This window comes from Crinia signifera, chromosome 7 (assembly GCF_055691185.1).
Source record: "Crinia signifera chromosome 7, ASM5569118v1, whole genome shotgun sequence".
NCBI lineage: Eukaryota > Metazoa > Chordata > Amphibia > Anura > Myobatrachidae > Crinia > Crinia signifera.
Genome location: NC_139223.1, coordinates 100,181,545 through 100,202,218, shown reverse-complemented (window position 1 = coordinate 100,202,218; position 20,674 = coordinate 100,181,545). Strand labels below are relative to the sequence as shown.

The 20,674-nt window shown below is 45.3% G+C and overlaps 1 protein-coding gene across 8 annotated transcripts in view; it reads right to left on the bottom strand.

Moving 5' to 3' along the window:
• Positions 1-19,395, bottom strand: part of KALRN (kalirin RhoGEF kinase) — an 856,470-nt gene extending 837,075 nt beyond the window's left edge. For 6 of the 8 annotated variants that reach the window (XM_083153542.1, XM_083153544.1, XM_083153547.1 and 3 more), the window contains exon 1: positions 19,124-19,395. In XM_083153542.1, coding sequence (XP_083009668.1) covers positions 19,124-19,190 — 67 coding nt within the window. In that variant the 5' untranslated portion in view covers positions 19,191-19,395. The remainder of the gene's footprint in view (positions 1-19,123) is intronic. The other 2 variants (XR_014450786.1, XM_083153550.1) reach the window with 2 other exon arrangements.
• Positions 19,396-20,674: the final 1,279 nt, after the last annotated feature.

Sequence of the window (20,674 nt, the reverse complement as noted above, 5' to 3'; positions counted from 1 at the left end):
GAATCCACTGAGCAATGGACTGTTTTGATGCCGGACTACCCTTCTTCTGTGCATCATAAAGCACAAAAAGACAGTCCGTCTTTCTAATTCTTGTCGTCCTCTGTACATCGACACGCAGAGTGCGCACCACATCTAAGGACACCGGAATCTGGTGAAATAGAGGCAGAAGGAACCACAAGGGGTTGATTTAGATGAAATACAGATATCACCTTTGACAGGAACAGAGGGTTTGTTCTAAACTCTGCTCTGTCCTCATGAAAGATCAAGTAGGGACTCTTTCAAAAGTACCACCGTCTTTTGGGTGAGGTACTTCAATTTCACCGACGTCAAAGTTTCAAACCAGGACAACTGTAGGAAAGTCAGAACCACGTCCAGACTCCACGGCGGTGTAGGTGGAACAAAAGGAGACTGAATATGAAGCACTCCTTGGAGAAAGGTCTGTATCTCTGGTAAACCAGTTAATTTCTTCTGAAGAAGATTGACAGGGCCAAAATCTGGACCTTTAAGATCCTAAACGTAGGCCCAAATCCAAACCCGCCTGCAGAAATCTACGGAACCTATTTAGGTTAAATTCTGCTGGACGAAATCCTTTCTCCTCACACCAACCAACATATTTTTACAAAATATGGTGGTAACGGGCCGCAGTCACCGGCTTCCTGGCCTGAGTCATGGTGGATATGACTGATGTGTGAAAGCCTTTATGAGCTAGAATCTGCCGCTCAACCTCCAGGCCGTTAAACGAAGCCGCCCTAAGTCCTGGTAGACGCAGGGTCCTTGAGTGAGCAGATCGCTTCTGAGAGGTAGACACCAAAGCTCCTCCACGAACAGGGTCTGAAGATTCGGTACTTGTTTAGTTTCACGGCGGCAGCATCTCAGTCGCAGCAGCGTCTGTATCCCCTTGTGGGGCTTGGAGATTTCTGCCACAAATCGTGCACAGGGGCCAAGGGCCAGTGCACGGAACGTGACATTATCTATACTGCACGCATTACTAAATCATTGTAAAACTTTTTAAGTAAAGTACGTTTAGATTAACAGTGTGTCACATCCACTTATTTCCAGTTCCTCTCATTCATGTAGTATCAATTACACCAGATTGAGCGCAGCACTATCCCCAGAATATATACCATATTGAATTTTGGGATTCCAGTCAGATCCCACAGTGCGATTGCAGCTCATCGAATTTCACCATTCAGTGCGCAGGTATTTCCAAAAATTGTATCACGTAGAACATGTCTAGAATATAAATGCAGCATCATTCTAAAGTTTGATTTTCCTAACTTTGAATATATAGAGCCACAATTGCTTGAAGTAATACAGCAAGAACATTTTAGAGTAATACGTGGAAGTATTGATCTAGATGGCACAGAGTTGACTTTAAGAGTGGGGTGTCATATTGCAGCAGAGGCTCTTCAACATTTAATTGGAGAACATTACCCAAGCTGTCTTGAATTAGTACCAATAGAGAAGTGGATATTTCCAATAATTTGCCCAAACAGTTACTCTGGGTTGGTACACACACAAGATGACATTTTGCAGGCTTTGTTCGGTGACCAAACAAACCCACAATTCAGCAATTGTTATAAACAGTGGAGAAAGTGCTTAGACAGAAATGGAAGACATCAGCACTTTGCATTAAGGACACAACACGCTCTAGATCATATTTAAAGTGCTCAGAACAGGGTGCCTGCCTAGGTTATAAAAGTGGTATCATATTACTGTCCTGATAAGTGGTTATGATTTTTTGGCTTAGATTGAAAACAGGTAACTGAAAGCCGCATCTATATTAAACTTCAACCATTAGAGCACAGTTTTTACCTTTCTGCACAACGTTACACACTGCTTTACGCACGTGGATAAAGGCCACACCCACAGGAAGTTATCCGATGGGAGTAAACAGTGCAAAGTTAATGGAGCGCTCCCCCCTAGAGGTTGTGGCAGAAAGGGAAGGTAAGAAATCGAGCAAATCGATCGGTTCGATTTTAAGAAGGGCTAATTTTCCTAAGGATGGAACTTTAGATCCTGTCGCGTGGAAGCGATTCCAAGTGACGAACGCTCATTGGCTGCAGAAAAAGGGTTATATAGATACAGTTAATATATGGCTTACAGTGTCACAGGAATTAGATGATGAGAAAAGAAAGGTAAAGGAGTTGTCATTTGAAAGTCCACTACCATATCACTTACCAAGACCTAATGCACCACCACAAGTAGATAATCAGGTAGATAATGCACCATTTGTACACCAACTACCACACGTAATTGAGCAACCCCAGGCAGTTGGGGGACAGTACGTAGAAGAACTAGACTTGTTTGCAGCAGGGGACACCACACCCACAACCATAATTACAACAGCAGGTAGAAATACAGCTGGTATAGCCAGGTCAGGCATAGGGACTGAGGAATTGTATCCAACTTCAGATTTGCAGGCCCTTAAAATTGGAAAGTATTGTCCACAGAGGAAGTGTCCAATATGTGTGTTTTGTATACCAGAGAGAGACACAAAATGTCCTATCTGTGGAAATTAGGTGGGATCAGAGGTTTTACCATGTGACCCAGAAGTAAGATCTGTAATAAGGTTAAAAGATTACAATCAAAGCCCACCCAGAGAAGGGTTATCTGAGGCTAGGACACGCAAACAAACTGAATTTTATGGTAATCCAGTTCCTAGTGACAGGCCTGGGCAGTACCCAGTCAAAATATATAGTCTTCCACGCAGTAGTGTGTCAGCATCACAATCAGATAATTCCATGTACCCAGTTAGAGTAACTTACCACCCGCAAATGGTTGCAGATGGAGCGGGCCAGCAGGTACAGCAATTAGTTGAGAGACAGAATTATGTCCCATGGTTTGCATCTGGCCAAATGAAAGTTGTAAATGATTTACCTGATATAAGGAAAAACTCATTAGAGTATGATAAAAAAAAAATCAGACAGGCTATTATCATACACAGACCATGTTGGGTAGATTTAGAACAGGTTGTGAGAGCAACGGCAGGTACTGGGGAATGGAATATAATATAGACCTTGCCAAATGTTGCCATTGATCCCCTCCACCCCAGGTTACCAGCCATAGTGGATATACCACAAAATAAGTACACAACCAGAAAGTGGGGTACAGTTGGGGGATAGAGTAACTCACAGATGTCATAGATTGGCAGCTCAGGCACCAGCACAGCCAGATATACAACAAAAGCAAATGATAGTGATGGAATACCATGACAAGGTTGTTACTAAGCAAGAGAATGAAGGTTACCCACTTGACAATCCAGCTAATGAAAGACTGTTTAAATCTAAGTTTTTGTACGGACTTCGTCCTGAATTGAGAGCACAATTGTTTATTATAAGACTCGAAGTTAACTTTATGGACATAAGTGCAATCTTACAGATTCTGGAAGGCCTGGAAGATACGGAGAGAGAGAAAAAAGAGAAGAGCAACAAGACACCAATTGTTCAGGTTAATGTCGTTCAACCCTGAACCAAAAAGACCCTACAAAAGGTCCAAAGATCACAGGTATCAAACCACCAATGGTAAGACCGGTACAACGTGATTCTGAGGGAAATGACATGACAGGGAGGTGCAACTGGTGCCGGTCCATGGGGCATATTAAACAAAATTGTCACAAGTATCAAAGATGGCTACAAGGTAAGAACAAGACAGATGGCTTACCTTACACAAAACAGGCATGACAATTTCAGACCCCAAAAGGCGTAGCAGCATTCCACCTTGAAGAAAAGATAAAATCTCTCAAAGGTACTGTCTCTCTCACTCTTCCCACAGGACACAAACTTGAATGCCTAATTGACACAGGTGCTAGTCTCACTGTACTAAGAGAAGAAGAAGTTCCAAGTGAACTACTGCCCCGAGACACTATGCAAGGTACAGGGTTGGGTGGACAGCCACTTCCACTTAGGAAGAGTAAGCCTTTACTTATCAATGATGAATGCACGCCTATACCTATTGAATTTCTTACCTCATCTACATGTCCTGTAAACTTGTTGGGAGCTGACATTCTGCAAGTAATGCAAGCCAAGATTGAATATACAGAGACAGGCATCAAATATAAATCTAATATATCCAAGGACTTACTACCTCAAATAGAGGCAGCTGTGTATGTGTTTCTCTCCCAGTCATCTATTACAGATTCTGCTGAAGTTATCCTCCCAGACTGGATCACATCCCAAGTACCGGGCAAGCTGTGGTCTAAGGGAAAGATGGACACTGGCAAGCTGAACATACAACCTGTCCAACTGTGATTAAAGCCAGGAACAGTACCAGTATCCGTAAAGCAATATCCACTGAATCCTGATCAAAGAGCCGCCATCACCAAACAACTACAAGCTTATCTACAGTCCGGCATCCTTGTACAATGTAGATCCCCATGGTGGACTCCTTTATTTCCAGTGAAAAAGAGAAATATCACTGATTCTGAAGAGACCCAATACAGAATGGTTCATGATCTAAGGTAGGTCAACAAGAGACTGTTAATTAATTGTCCCATTGTGCCTAATCCACACACCTTGCTGAATCAGATCCCACCATCAGGGGCCTGGTTCACGGTGATCGATCTGGCGAATGCATATTTCTCCATACCCATCACTAAAGACTCTCAAGAACTGTTAGCTTTTACACATGATGGCAAACAATACTGCTGGACAAGATTGCCTCAAGGGGGCGCCACTAGCCCCAGTGACTACTCTGAAGCCATGTCACTGGTTCTCCAGGCTTGGAGACCCTTTTACTCAGAAGAAACTCAGCTTATCCAGTATGTCGATGACCTCTTGTTAACTACAACAACTCAAGACAAATGCCAGAAAGAAACAGTGTCCCTACTCAAGTTCCTGGAAGAATAAGACTGCAGGGCTTCAAAAGACAAACTACAGCTCTGTAAACAAAAAGTTGTCTTCCTTGGACATTGTATCTCTCAAGGCATCAAACACCTGACAGAAGACAGGAAGAAGCTAATACTACAAGGTAAGATACCAAAGACTGTGAAACAAGTCAGGTCATTCCTAGGCCTGGTGGGCTACTGCAGGGACTGGATACCTCTTGCATCAGTTTACATGAAAACACTAAACAATGCAATCAAAACAGACGGTCCACATCCAACAGATGAAGACATGGCTCAAGCAGTTCAGCAATTAAAGTTGGTCATTGCCTCTTCACCTGCCCTAGGCCTACCAGACTATTCTAAACCTTTTACCTTATATTGCCATGAGGAAAAAGGACATGCTTTGGGAGTGTTAACACAGATCCACGGAACAAGACAAAGACCTCTTGCTTACTATTCCAGCAGGCTTGACAATATCATTCAAGGATCACCTACATGTATTACAGCTGTAGCAGCGGCTGCTGTATTGAAGGACAAGTGCACAGACATTGTTCTTAATCATGAACTAACTATACAAGTACCACATGCTGTAACAGAAATCCTACAACAAGCAAGAACCAAACACCTTTCAGCAGCTAGACTCACCAAGTACGAAGTGTCCCTATTGAGTGCAACCAATGTGATAATCAAGAGGTGTACCACTCTCAATCTTGCCACGCTTCTACCAGCCCTGTTGCCGGAAGAGAAGGAGTATGAATATCAATGTTCAAAAGGAGGGAGAATAAGGAGACAAGCACCTTCTGTCAGCACAGTAACATCTACAGCAGCCCAGAGAATGGAAGTAGATGCAGAAGGTGAAGGTGAGGACAAAGAGGAAGATACTTGTACTCAAAATTTTTCTCATGACTGTCTTGCTTTGATGGAACAACAAACCCAGACATTGCCACACGTCCAAGATATGCCCATACCCAATGCTCATCGTGAACTATACGTTGATGGGTCCAGATACTATGAAAATGGCACACCCTACACTGGATATGCCGTCACTACCGACACTGAAGTAGTAACTTTTGGAGTCCTACCAGCACACTTATCAGCACAAGCAGCTGAACTTGTGGCCCTTACTAAAGAATTGGAGCACGCAGAGCATACAACAGCGAACATTTATATAGATTCCAGATAGAGCTGGGGAGTGACAATTGACTATGGGTTGATCTGGAAAAGCAGAGACTTTAAAACAGTTACAGGTAAACAGATACAGCACGCTGACCTCATTAAAAAACTTTTCCAAGCATTATTGAAGCCACACAAAGTTGCCATAATCAAGATTCAAGCACACACAAAGAATCAAATAAAAGAAACAAGAGGAAACAATCTTGCAGATGCAGAAGCTAAAGGCCCCCATACATTAGTCCGACTTGTCTTAAGGACAAGTCGGACCTGATTTCCCCCTGCAGCTCCCCGGGAGGGGGACACACGATTTGGCACTTGATGTGCCAAGTTTTGCAAATGATACATCGCATGCGATGTATCATTTGCAACTCCCGGGGAGCTGCAATGTGGAGCGAGCAGGGGGGCCGGGGACATCGAGGTGGCGGGCGGGGGATGCTGCAAGGCGGCTGGGGGGACGGATGCACGCTGCTAGTAGTGCGGACGCTGCGGGGGACACAGGCGGCAGTACCATAGAGCCAGGCGGGGGGAGCCGGGAGCTGTCAGTACTGGAAAAAAAAAGCCCACACAATGAATGGGCAGCCTGTGATTGGCTGAGCGCTCTCACAGCCAATTGCTGACAGGCTGAGAGAGCGCTCAGCCAATCACAGGCTGCCCATTCATTGTATGGGCTTATTTTTTTCAGTGCTGACAGCTCCCGGCTCCCCCCGCCCGGCTCTATGTCACTGCCGCCTGTGTCCCACGCAGCGTCCGCACTACTAGCGGCGTGTCCCCCCACCCCTACCCGGACGGAGCATGACAGCTCCTTGCACCGGCTCCCCCTGCCGCCCCCCTTCCAAGACCAAGCAGGTCCAGTGGAAAAAGCGTGGCAAAGGAAAGAAGCGGCAAAAGATGAAGAAACAGAGCTCTGGAAAAGAGATGAACTGTTATGTCTACCCAGAGTACTCTACCCAGCCATGTGCCAAATTATTCATGGACAGACCCACCTTGGGAAGGATCAAATGACTGCTATTACTAATGAGAGATGGATAGGTCCAGGATTCCAATCGGCAGCAGCACTTCACACACAAGCATGCTGGATCTGTGGAACAAGCAATCCAGGGACAAGAGTAAAAACTCTGCAAGGGGCAATACCAAAAGCAACAGCTCCTTTTCAGAGACTGCAGATTGACTACATTCAGATGCCTAAGTGTGGAGTGTATGAGTATGCACTCGTAATAGTAGACATTCTGGCTAAATAGGTGGAGGCTTTTGCTGTGGAAAAGGCCACAGCAAGGAACACAGCTAAGAAAATCCTCTCAGAAATTGTCTGTAGATATGGTGTCCCAGATGTCATTAAGTCAGATAGGGGTACACACTTTACAGGTGAAGTAATGAGACACATAATGCAGGATTTAGGCATACAACATTTGCAGCGCAAATGATATTCAGCCTGAGGCAAGTGGTTTAGTCGAGAGAACAAACTATACTTTGAAGTCCAAGGTTATGAAGGCAATGAAAGACACAGGTAAAGCATGGGTAGAATGTTTACCTTTAGCCAGGGCTATTTTTGTGCAGGCTCTAGCAGGAACTGTGGCCCTTATTCTAGTTCACTCTTTCTGACAAAATATTTCTTAGATGGACAAAACCATGTGCACTGCAGGTGAGGCAGGTGTTACTTGTGCAGAGATAATTAGATTTGGGTGGGGTTTTACACCTGCCTCACCTGCAGTGCTCATGGTTTTGTCCATCTAAGAAATATTTTGTCAGAAAGAGTGAACTAGAATAAGGGCCACAGTTCCTGCTAGAGCCTGCACAAAAATAGCCCTGCCTTTAGCACTCTTTAGCATGAGGACCATGCCTCACAAAAAGTCAGTATACTCTCCATATGCGATTCTGTTTGGTACCATACCTAGGATAGGATGTTACTACCCACAAGAACTTGTGCATAAACATGCAGATCTAACCTGTTATGTAAAATAACTAACTAAAAGACTAACTCAACTTCATGTTGCAGCTTATGCTTCACTTCCAGATTCTACACCAGAGAACAATCCTCATCATCTCCAGCCAGGAGATTGGGTGTATCTCAAGAGACACGTTTGAAAATCTCGAGCCCAGATATGATGGTCCATTTCAGGTCCTACTGACTACACCAACATCAGTGAAGCTGAACGGAAGGGATACTTGGGTACATGCATCCCATTGTAAACAATTACGAGTTAAGTTTGATGATGCAGTATGCTGAGATGTTAATGGGGCCTAAATCCGATAAAAGTCTATGATGATGCATTCTGTGTTTGGCAACCGCAATAGTGGCAATAATATGGTTATGTACAGTACTAGAGGTACCAGATTATGCTAATAACAACAGTACAGTACAAGTTACCTCTATAGTTTATCCCAAACCACATTATGGGCCTTATTTTGGTTCATTCTTTCTGACAAAATCCTTCTTAGATGGGCAAAACCATGTGCACTGCAGGTGGGGCAGGTGTTACTTGTGCAGAGAGAATTAGATTTGGGTGGGGTTTTACTTCAAAGTGAGATCTATATTGCAGTGTAAAAATAAAGCAGTCAGTATTTTCCCTGCACAGAAACAAAATTACTCACCCAAATCTAATTCTCTCTGCACATGTTACATCTGCCCCCCCTGCAGTGCACATGGTTTTGTCCATCTAAGAAGGATTTTGTCAGAAAGAATGAACCTAAATAAGGCCCTAAGTGAGAAAAAGGTAAGTAGCAAACCCTAGCCATGAATGTAGAAATTTGCCACACATCTTAAGGTGTATTTTTGAGTATTGTGGACAGCCACCTGAGGAGACATGTATAGAATGGTGTAAGTGGTACTGGAGAAAACCGAAATATGTTGCTGCAATTACATAATCTGGTAGGGAATGCCCTTAACACTACAAACTGTTGGATCTGCTCTCATGGTCCTACCTCAGGAGGAGGAGGAGAGTGGACATTTATCCCCATCACATTTGAAGAATGGGCACTATTTGAAGATGACCATGCAGATAGTGTACCATTCAAAGCATCAGTAAGCCAATACTTACGCAAGCAATCCCCTAAATTGCTAGCACACCTAATTACCCCAAATGTATCTTTTTGCATTGAATTTAAGAAAAGACAAAGTGAAACCATAGTCGGCTTTAATTATCAAAAGGTTTTCCCCACAAACACCTACATTTCACCCTTGCTCAAAGGCCCCTTTTCAAGTTGGTGGTACCCCTGATACCTTCAAATCAGGAGTACCTCCATACCAAATATTTTTGACACCACATGATGATGAACCTGTACAAAAGGAAATGATAAATATTGGGGTGTGGCCAGGGACAGAATTCCCTAGCTGGATGAATGAGACAGGAAGCAATCCCAACCAGTTTGTAATTAATGGTACAGTGGCAGCAAAATGGATTGGTTAACCTAAAAAAAATGTGGGATAGCATACCTCCAATTCTCCCAAATAATTTGTATTTTTTATGTGAGAAGTACGCCTACAAGTGCTTTTTTTGGCGACTATGGGAATTGCACCCTAGGACGCATAGTACCTGCAGCGCAAATGATAGAGCATGAAGATCTAAAAAAGATGATCAGAGGCCGAGAAGGCCAGGTAAGGAAGTATAATCCAATACACAGGGACAGAAGGGAAATAAAAGAAGCAGGGAAAAAGGCAAATAAACTAGTCTACACACCCTGGCATCAGAGAATGGGATTTTTGGACCTATTTGGCTCAAAATCATATTATAGAGTTGAATCACTTGCAGTGTTATTAGAAAACATTACTGAAATATACGATAACACCTTCAGATATGTAGGAAGAGAAATTCAAGAAGTGAAAAAGGAACAGTTACAACACAGATTAATTTTGGATCACTTAACGGCACAGACAAGAGGCTATTGTATGACTTTATATACTCAAACAGGAATATTGTGCTGTACATTTATTACTAATGAGACTGACAATGCTCAAGAGACAATAGAAAAACATGTACAAGAGATAGAAGAAAAAGAAAACGGATCTATACCCAGAGATTTTTGCAGGTATCTAGTGCATTTGGTGATTATTAGGGTTGCTATAGCACTGAGACAAGAATGATTTGTAAGGCTGGGATTCAGAGAGTGTAGTGATGTTGCTGGCCACTGAGCTGGAAAGGGAAAAATTCAGGAGTCAGGCACGGAGAGAGTACGTGATACTGATTGTGGTGAAGTGAGGTGACAGTGGGAGGTGGGATAGTGCAGGGCTGTGAGGTGGGGTACAGGGCCTGTGGTGGGGTATCAGTTAATGATGGGTAAAAGGAAAGAAGGGGAAAGTAAACAAAGGAGAGGAGAGAGGAGATGTAGAAGACTAGTACCCCTTTTCCATTGCCTAAAATAAACTGGGTTATTGCTGGGGTCTACCCAGGATTTGGCTCAATGGAAATAGCTACAAAGAAGTACTGGCTCAGGCCCTGCCTACGTTGACGTTACACACCCGGCATTATGCCGGGTGGGGACGCGGGTGTAAAAGGGGTCAAAAGCCAGGTCGCACCTGAGTTGGAGCTCGATCAAAACCCAGCTTTTAGGTGTAAAATGGGTGTAACTAGCTTTACTGATAACATTTCTAACTCAAGTGTTTACAATGGCAAGCAAATTACATTACAAATGGTTTGTTTTTGTCAATTACAAATTGGTTGTAGTGTGATCACTGTGGGATGATAGAAATGAACATACATGTAAAGTTGTGAAACAGTCCAGGTGTTGATGTAGTTTGAATATGTTTTACATCAATTAGTAGATGGTTTCTTTTAGTTAAAATTCAGACTAAAGGCCCATACACACTAGACGATTTTCAGCTGAAATTCGCTCATTTTGGCCGTTTTGGGCGATTTTCAGATGAAAATCGACAAATGTGTATGGTCGACCGATGGGAGACTAGCGATGATGCGCGCTCCCGCATCATTGCTAGCAAAGTCTCCCATCTGCTGGTTTTACCAGCATGCCAGCGATGATGGCTGGTTTATCAGCCATCATCGCTGTGTGTGTGTGTTAGAGGCCACATTAGCGGCGCAGCCGGGTCCTGCAGCGCTGTTCCCGGCCGTTGCTCAGCGCATCTCTCCCTGCCAGCAGCACCTCTTCCCCAGCGGTTGCCTAGGCGACGGGGAGGCCAGGCAGCAGGGAGATAATTGGCCTGTACACCTGTGGCAGCATGCAGCTGCTCTTTGTTACTAATCAGGGGTGGACACACAGAAAGCTTTACAAGGGATTCTTTTGGGCTGCTCCAAAGCCGGTTATAGAAGTGTTTGGAGTGTCTGATGTTGCTTTTATATCCAGTCCTGCTGGTTAACCTCTTGATACCTGAATCCTGGGAAGCTACCTCTGGCTACCTCCAGGCTGCTCATTCCCTTCTCCCCTGTAAGCAAGTACCATCTAGCTTTTATTATACTGTTTATTGGGAGTTTAGCAGACATTCATAGTTAAGGGCCCCATACATCAGCAATTAATTGTGACAATTTTCAGATATGGAGATGATTGCCACAATTAATTTTAGATGTGTGGGCTCCCCCTTTTGGCAATCCCAATCAAAATCGCCAATCGATTGCTTAATCAGGTTTTTAAACATGTTTAATAATCTGGTATTATCTGCAGATCTTTTTATATGTGTGGGCATTCCCAATTTGTCTTCTTCATCTATTTACATTATGAACAGCTGAAATGACAATCGATTGGGCAATTTCCAGATATGAAGATGCAATCTTTAGATGGAAAAATCTGCCGATCACTGAAATAAATCTGTAATGTGTGGGCAAAGTCAGATAGATTGTAAAATCCATTTATCTGGTCAAAAAATCCCTGTATCTGGAAATCCATAAATTGTGATTGCTGATGTATGGGGCCCATTAGCTGTGTGAGGTCAGCTTCTCAGTTTGGGTCTGTGCTCAGGCCGTGGCTTTAAGCCACACAGTTCAGGGTATGTATATACCTTAGTTATTACTGTTTGTCCGTGTCTCTAGAGTCTGTGTTTGCATTTATTCTTATTAGTCATTGCACCTTCCTTGTAGCCTGAGTTTATGTATCCCAGTCCTTGCTTCTTGTACCCCTTCGTGTCTCTTAGTCCAGTCATTTAGTTTTAAGTTAGTTTCTGTAGGCAGTGTAGTTCCATGCTTGCTGCTCCCTACCAGTAGCTGCCCAGGGCCCTTGGGGTTAAGTCTACACTGCCACTTGCCGAAGTAAGACCAGGCGGCATACAATTACCGGTAGAAGTATACAGTCTTACATACCTCCCAACATGACCCTCTCCAGGAGGAAAACAATGCTGTTTCTTGACTTCCTTCTGCATACATGATTGTCATCACCTGTTTTAAACAGGTTAATTGATAGGAAAGGTGTTTCACCAAGGGTAATAGTAATCATAAATTGAGAGGAAAGTGCAGGGGCAGAGCCTTCTGTCCCTCCTGGAGAGGGTAATGTTGAGAGGTATGGTCTTATGGGAAAAGGGCTGTTATTGGCCAGAAGGCTCGCTTGTGTGCTCTGTGGTCTTAGACCTGGGTGTCCTGGGTGGCTACCCAGAAGACATCCAGAGGCCCCTCGGCTGATGACCTGCAGTCTGGTATCCATAGTGGTCCTTCCCTTCCGTCTGTTCCTTCACCCTCCAGGCATTCCCCAGAAAAACCCTGCTAGGGTTCACCAACACTCCCTGGTGAGTGTAACAGTGTATTCGCCCCGCTGGGCTGAAAGATTATACACTTTCACCCTGTGGACTGCCCCTATGCCTCCCTTTTCCCTCCCCGTGCTCCTGGTAGAAGCCACATGTGACTGGCCGCAGCTGTCATCCCAGTACGCGGATCGCCACCCCCCCCCTAACAAGCAGCAGCAAGCCCGTCCTTCCCCGACCTCCCGACTCACCAGCTGCAGCAGCAAAGTAAGCTCCCGTTCAGCGTCCATACACACCCCCCCCTCCCGCAGCTGTCCGCCATCTGTGGCTTGCCCGCCCCCCGCAGCAGCAAGTGACATCCCTACCTCTCGCACGTCCATACCTGTCCACTGAAAAAAAAACTCACTTTGTTAAGTGAGTAGCCACAGCCACCCATGTGTACAATATAAAATGTAATCCTATACGGAATATACACAAAACTGCACATTATATGGCAGCAACACATACATTACCAATGTAAATTGTGTTATGGCGGTAACGCATACATTGCCACAGGCCAGCAATGTATGCATTACCGCCGCCAATGTTTATTGTGTTATGGCGGTAACACATACATTGCTGCCGCAGGCCAGCAATGTATGCAGTCCTGCCGCCACTGCCCGCCAATATACAGTATATTGTATTATGGCGGTAACATATACATTACTGCCGCATGCCAGCAATGTATGCGTTACAGCCGCCACTGCCCGCAAATGTATATTGTGTTATGGTGGTAACGCATACATTACTGCCGCAGGCCAGCAATGTATGTGTTACTGCCGCCACTGCCCACCAATGTATATAATGGCGATAATGCATACATTGTTGCCAAAGGCCAGCAATGTATGCGTTACCATCACCACTGCCCGCCAATATATATTATGTTATGGCAGTAATGCACACATTGCTGGCGCAGGCCAACAATGTATGCATTAGTGCTGCCACTGCCCCCCAATGTAAATTATGGCAGTAACGCATACTTTGCTGGTGCAGGTGAATGGATTTCTCCCTACGTGCACAGCTGCAAGTTAAATCATAGCCGTGCAAATGGGTGGTATTTTTGCCTGAGCAGGTCGGCATGGGGTGGTGTTTACGTTATTGCTGGGCTCAGAATATATGCAGCACAGTGATCAGTTCTGAATAAGGACCAGGATCAGGATAAATGCACTGAATAATATAATAATATGGCCCCTCCTCCCACCCTTGGAAGTCAAACCCCGCCAATTATGTAAATAGCCTTTTATAATAAAATATTTTCGTTAAAGTCTTTCGCCACCTGAAAATCTCTTGCTCTTTGGGGAAAATAGCACAGTGTGTACGAACTACTTTGGTGAAAGACATATCTAAAGGCCCATACACACTGGGCGACTGAGCTGAAAGTCACTCAAAACAGCAGGTTTGAGCGGCTTTTTAGCTCAAAGCTGCCCAGTGTGTATGGCCCCGCGATGAGCGGGGAGCGCTGCTGCGCGCTCCCGCAACATCGCTGGGAAAGCCGTTCATCTGCTGGTTATACCAGCAGATGAGCGGCTTTCAGGAAGGCTTTGCATAGCGCACCACTATGCAACGCCGCCCCCCCCCCCCCTCTGTCGGTGCCGGGTAGGGGGAAAGACTCTCAGTGTGTATGCACTGTGCGGCTTTCCCCGCAGTGATGACAGCGGTCATCGCTGTCCATACACGCTGGGCATAGTCGCCCAGTGTGTATGGACCTTAACAGAGATTTTGAAATGAAAATCTTCGGTACTTGTTTCCTAGCACGGCCACAATCGCGGGCATCGCGGGTAATTTTTAATGGTCTGCGATGCGACCGACGCGATGCCCGCGATTTCCCATTGAAATGCATTGAAAAAGTTGGTCGCATCGTATGTGGCCAAAAAAAGCATGCGATGGTACCGACGCGATGCCCGCGATTTCCCATATGGAACCATTTAAAATGCCTCAATTTACCCAAATCAACATAGGGAACAATGTTAAATGGGCCAGAGACCCCCCAAAAAAACCCTGACCAGTGAAATGGCCCCCCAAAAATAGTTAACACCACTCCACGATCAACATCAACCCGAAGCGTGGCGAGCGCAGCGAGCCCGCGAGGGGCGGCGGTACGCGTCCTCCGACCTTTTCATACCCCCACTATCCACGTCGGCGTGCAGTTGAGAATAGATTAGTGTGGCGAGCGCAGCGAGCCACCGAGCCCGAAGCGTGGAGAGCGGACGCGGATACCTGTGAAGCCCGCGAAGGGACTCGTTTACCTGTGAAGGTATCCGCGTCCGCTCGCCACACTATCTATTCTCAACTCCACACCGACGTGGATAGTGGGGGTATGAAAAGGTCGGAGGACGCGTACCGCCGCCCCTCGCGGGCTCGCTGCGCTCGCCACGCTTCGGGTTCACGTTGATCGTGGGGTGGCTTTAACTATTTTTGGGGGCCCATTTCACTGGTCAGGTGGGTTTTTTTGGGGTCTCCGGCCCATTTAACATTGTTCCCTATGTTGATTTGGTTAAATTGAGGCATTTTACATTGTTCCCTATGGGAAATCGCGGGCATCGCGTCGGTCGCATCGCATGCGATTTTTTAGCCCGCATACGATGCGACCGACGCAATTTTTTTACCTGCGATGCCCCAGATCAAGATCGTTGTGGCCGTGCTAGGAAACAAGCACCAAATCTTCTAGTGTGTATGGGCCTAAAGGGGGAAATAGCGGTGGGGCCCTATTCGTTGCTGTCTTCCCCAACAGCATTGAACAGGGATCTCGGCAGAACGTGCCTGCCTTCACAAGCAGTCGGGCACGTTCTGCTGTGAATGGCCAGGAATCGACGAGCTCCTGGCCGCAGCGCGACCATTTACAGACACTTCTCACGGCCACCTGAAAATCCCACCTGCCAAATATGCGGGACAGCCTGTCGGGCCAGCCCGACAGTCTTGACCCTGCATTGAATATCCCCCTAAAGCTGGATGTATTGTGTTTGCGCATGTGCAGAGGTGTTTCTGCGCATGCGAGGCGCACGTCCGAACACTGCGTGAATTCCGTGCAGAAAAGGATCGTACGGAACCATCCGAGCAGGGGGTGGAGGGGGGGCGTGAAGGGCTGTTTGGGCTCATTATCATATGTGTACGCCCTGCGTTTCATGGGCGTTCCCTTGAAAATGCTGGGCATACGTATGGTAATCCGGCCGTGACACACATGTGGGGGCGGACAGCTGCCCTTATCCCTGCTTTCACACAGAAAAAAGTCTGAGTGGTCTGGAGCACTCGGGGCTGCCTGACTGCTCGGTCCATCATTCACAGATGGGGGAGGTGTTTGCATGAAACATCCACTCGCGGTCCATTCACTCTGCGTCTTACCGCATTCGGACGGGGTGAGCGATCCGTATGGTAGGTGGGGCTAAGAACACTCAGTGGCTGTCTGAAATACGAATCCGTCTCAGTCAACTAGAATAAGGGCCTATAAGATTGTTTTCCATCTGGTTGGCAGGAAATCTAGTAATTTCTGGAAGCAAATTACATTTGCTCCTAAACATGATAAACAGTCAAAAATGGTAATTCAGACAAATTGGTTAATTCCTTCTAATGTACCCAATTTATGCAAATGACAGTTTCTGTATATTTCGAACATTTGGAAGCAAATGGTTGATTGTAATTTGTTCCCAGACATTTCAGATTTTCATTCCAACCAGCCAGTTTGCAAGTGTATCCAGGTAAGTTCAGGGTGCAATTATGAAATTGTAGAATCTCCCCACTTTGAATTCTGCCCAATTTTCTATAGGGGCCTACACACGGGGAGATGTCACGAAGATGTTGCACAGCCCATAGTAATGGCAATGCGCGGTCCAGCAAGTTGCCATCGCCTGACTAGATTTTGATTGCATGCAGTCAATATCTAGTCAGATCTCCAGTGTTTGCATCCGAGAACACTGGTCTGCACAGATCACTCAGCACACATTGCTGATGCATCACATGTGTGACAGCAATGTGTGCTGAGCAATCTGTGCTTAAGCATGTCGCTCAGCATGGAGCACCCGTAACAACCCTGCTGAGCATTCTGAGTGATGCTAGATTTGTACACAATGCTGATGTTCACGCAGCTGACCATTTATCGGTAGACTGTACGTTTGCCAAGGTACCCTATTGATGCCACCAGCAATCAGCAGCAAAAATATAGTGATACAGATTGTTGGAGGGAGGAGGGCCCCAAACCTGTATCTTGCTTAGATCCCCATGAGACCTAAATCCAGCATGACACAACTGTGTTGTTCTCAGAGTAGGAGATTGGTTATATACAGTATGTACCTTATCCCCTGTGATCTTAATAAAGGAATAAAATGCAATCCCCTTTTTGCTATATCAGTTTACATAAACAGCCGCTATTCTGTTCTATAGTTAACTTGTATACACACCAAACTCACTTCATCAGATTGAGTATCTCACCTTCATTTTATATTCCCACTTTCTTTAGTGTTAACGCTGTGATTTTAATCTTCTTGCCAAAAAGGGGATGATCTGTCACTCTGGATAGTTTCCCAGCACATAATGGTCATTAGCAGTATCCTCAGATCTTACGTGCAGCACATAAGATCTGAGGATACTGCTAATGACCATTATAGATAAGATCTGAGGATTGACCTCACCACCCGCAGGACCACCATGCATCATACCTAAACACTTCACGATGTGCGAAAAAATACATAATGCATCACACGGCCCGTCGAAATTGTGCGTTCAGGCCTGAAATCGTTCTGATGTATGGCCAGCTTAACAAAATACGCCAGTTTATTTTACAAAATCTACAAAATACACCAATCCTCAGGATCACACACCCCTTACAACATACAGAAGAATCAAGGGTCACACACCTACAAAATACACTGGTTATTGGTGTTATGGGCCCTACACACAGGCAAACCTACAAAATATACCAGTACATAGTGTCACACAAACCTACAAATGATATGGGTCTTAAGTGTCACAAACAGCTATAAAATACACAAGTCCCTAATTTCCCACCCACCTACTAGTACTTTGGTCCCCCCTACAAACGGCTACAGCATGTTTTGAGAACATCATCATGTACACTGCTAGTGTACTCGTCTACTATGTGGAAGAAGATTAATTGGCAACATAACTAATTAATAACAGCACATTACAATACATAATATAAATTACGGATAAGACATACTGGATCTTGACAGAGTAAATATAAGGGTAAAACACTGGTCTCAGCATCACACAAAATATACTGGTAAGGCGGGCCCCAATAATGCACACTATATATACTCATGCCAACCACTTATCCCCAGTGTCCCACACAAACTACTAGTGAAATACCCTTGTCCCGATCACACTGGTGTAAAATGGTATAATCTTTTATTTATATGGAGCAAAAAGGGTTTCAAAGCACTGTACATAGTGAATGAAACATACAGAAAAATAAAGAAGTATTTGGTAATCAGACAGAACCATTAAAGACAAGTTTACAACTTTACCTGCAGATTACACCTACATTACCCTTGTAGGAGAAAATATACTAGTAAAAAACACACTAAACACAGTGTATCACACGCATATACACAACATACTGGTAAAATGCGCTAGTTGGTAGTGTCATAAACATAATACTGTATACTGAAAAGACAAACTGGTCCCAGTGACACAAGCTCAAATAACATACAGTAATGGAAAACCACACTAGGCCCCAGTGTCACACACACACACATTATATATATATATATATATATATATATATATATATATATATATATATATATATATATATATATATAATATACACACACACAGTGTATCATATATACTGGAAATACACAATGGTCTCCTGTGCTTGTAAAAACACAAAATTTACCCTGATGTCTAATACAAACAATATACTGATTAATCACTGGTAGCCGACATCTCATACACAATGCAGTGTGCCTCTCTTTCGCTCTCTTTCACAAACAGACAAATACAGTATACTGTTAAGACGCTCTGATCCTAAATGTCACACACAATATATTGGTAAAGTACACTGATGTACGAGCTAGAAACACCATGCACTGTCAATCCACATTAATCTCCAGTGACATGCACACAATATACTAGTACAGTACAGCACACTAGTCTTTTATACCCCGTGTCTCACAACACACACAAAATAACACTGACACAGGTCTATGATATCACATACAAAATATACTGGTAAAACACAATGGAACCGGTGACACAGATAACACACACATTACACTGGTCCTTGGGTGTCACATAATAAACCGATGAAACACAGTCCGTTAGATAGATAATACATTAATAATCATATCATGAATCAGATACATGGAATAGATGCTTTGTAGCAGAGCCACCAGTGTAGGAGCCCCCTGGCGGGGAGCGGCTCCTCTAGCCATCCAAACACGGCTCCATGTCGTCCTCATGTCCCCTGACAATGTCACCCCGCTCCCCGTCAGCCAGTCCCTGGCCCCGTCTCCTACCTGTGCGGAAAAACGCGTCCACCTCGGTGTCCGTGCCGCCTTCTTCCGCTCCCTCCGCCGGGTTCATAGCTCCTGCTGCCGTGCAGCTCTGTCAAGGGGGCTCCACTGTGTGTGAGTGCGAGGGAGGGGGGGCTGCGTGTCAGCGGGTGGGGGGCCAGGGGGCGCTCCCCGGATCCATCTTCGTGCAATATACAGCAATACAGGAGCTGCCGCCGCGATACAGAACAGCGCAGCCTGTCTCCTGTCTCTCCTCCTCCTCCTCCCTCTATTGTTCACATCCTGCTGCCCCCTCCTCCCGTACATGTGACTGTCACATCCTGGGGGGCTCCTGCATTATTAGATACCCCGGTTATTATATGGACTGGCCCCTCCTCCCGCACATGTTACTGTCGCATCATGGGGGGCTCCTATGCATTATTATTTACCCCGGATTATTATATGGACTGACCCTCTCCTCCCGTATATGTGACTGTCACATCCTGGGAAACTCTCCTCCCGCACATGTGACTATCACATCCTTGGGGTTTTGGGCATTATATACCTCATTATGGCCCTTATTCTGATCTGTGCGGATATTCCCGCATTCTTACGGTGCGGTCCGCACGCCACGGTGTTCTGCCGCGTGCGGCCATCGTCCGTAGAAACGCCCACGGGTCCTCCGCATTCGGACGGACTCACTCTTTAAGAACAGGGCGTGTTTACGGACGACATACAAACCATGCGTGTGCGGGAGAAACACTCCGATTCTGCACGGTATTACAGAGTATTACAGAGTATGCTCGGGAATACCGCATCCGAACGGGAGCCAAGCGGTGCTACCGCACGTAAGCGGAGTATTTACGCCAAACAACCCACTATTAAGTATCTTCTGCAAGACATCACATGACCCACTTATTCAATTACCTATCCTCATAAAAAACTGCTTATTTGGAATTGGAATCAATTAGATGCCAATATATCCTTACAAGCATGCCTAACACATGCATTGCACACATTAACCCTTACAGCAATTGAAGTGCAATGGTTTCAATTAAAGCACTGACAAGCGTCCTATTAGTGAGTAATGAGTAAAGGAGTCGATTCTATTGGGTTCAGGTGTTAATGCTTGTAGTCATTAGGCGTACGTTCGCCTACCGCATGAACGAGTGGTGTCCGCAAAGCAATAGTACACTTGTGGACACCGCACATTTCTTCCCCTTTTGATCGCGTGCATTCGGAGTGCTATCCGAATGTACGCCCCCCAACATAAGTGTACTCCCCCGTGTCCGCCCATGTTTCCGCCCCGTTTTGCCCACTTTGAAACTACGCCCATGTGTCATTCCGCATGACGCCCATAATACGCCCATATTTCCCGACTGATTGCGGGGAACAGTTTTGTACGGGATTTGGCCGAACTGGTACGGAGTCAAGGCGTGGCACATGCGCGTTGCGTTCTCCACGCATGCGCAGACGCCGAAAAGACGCGATCCGTAAGAATGCGGTAAAGTCCGCGTCAATCAGAATAAGGGCCTATGTTATATCTACTACTACTGCTACTACTGATCCCCTCCT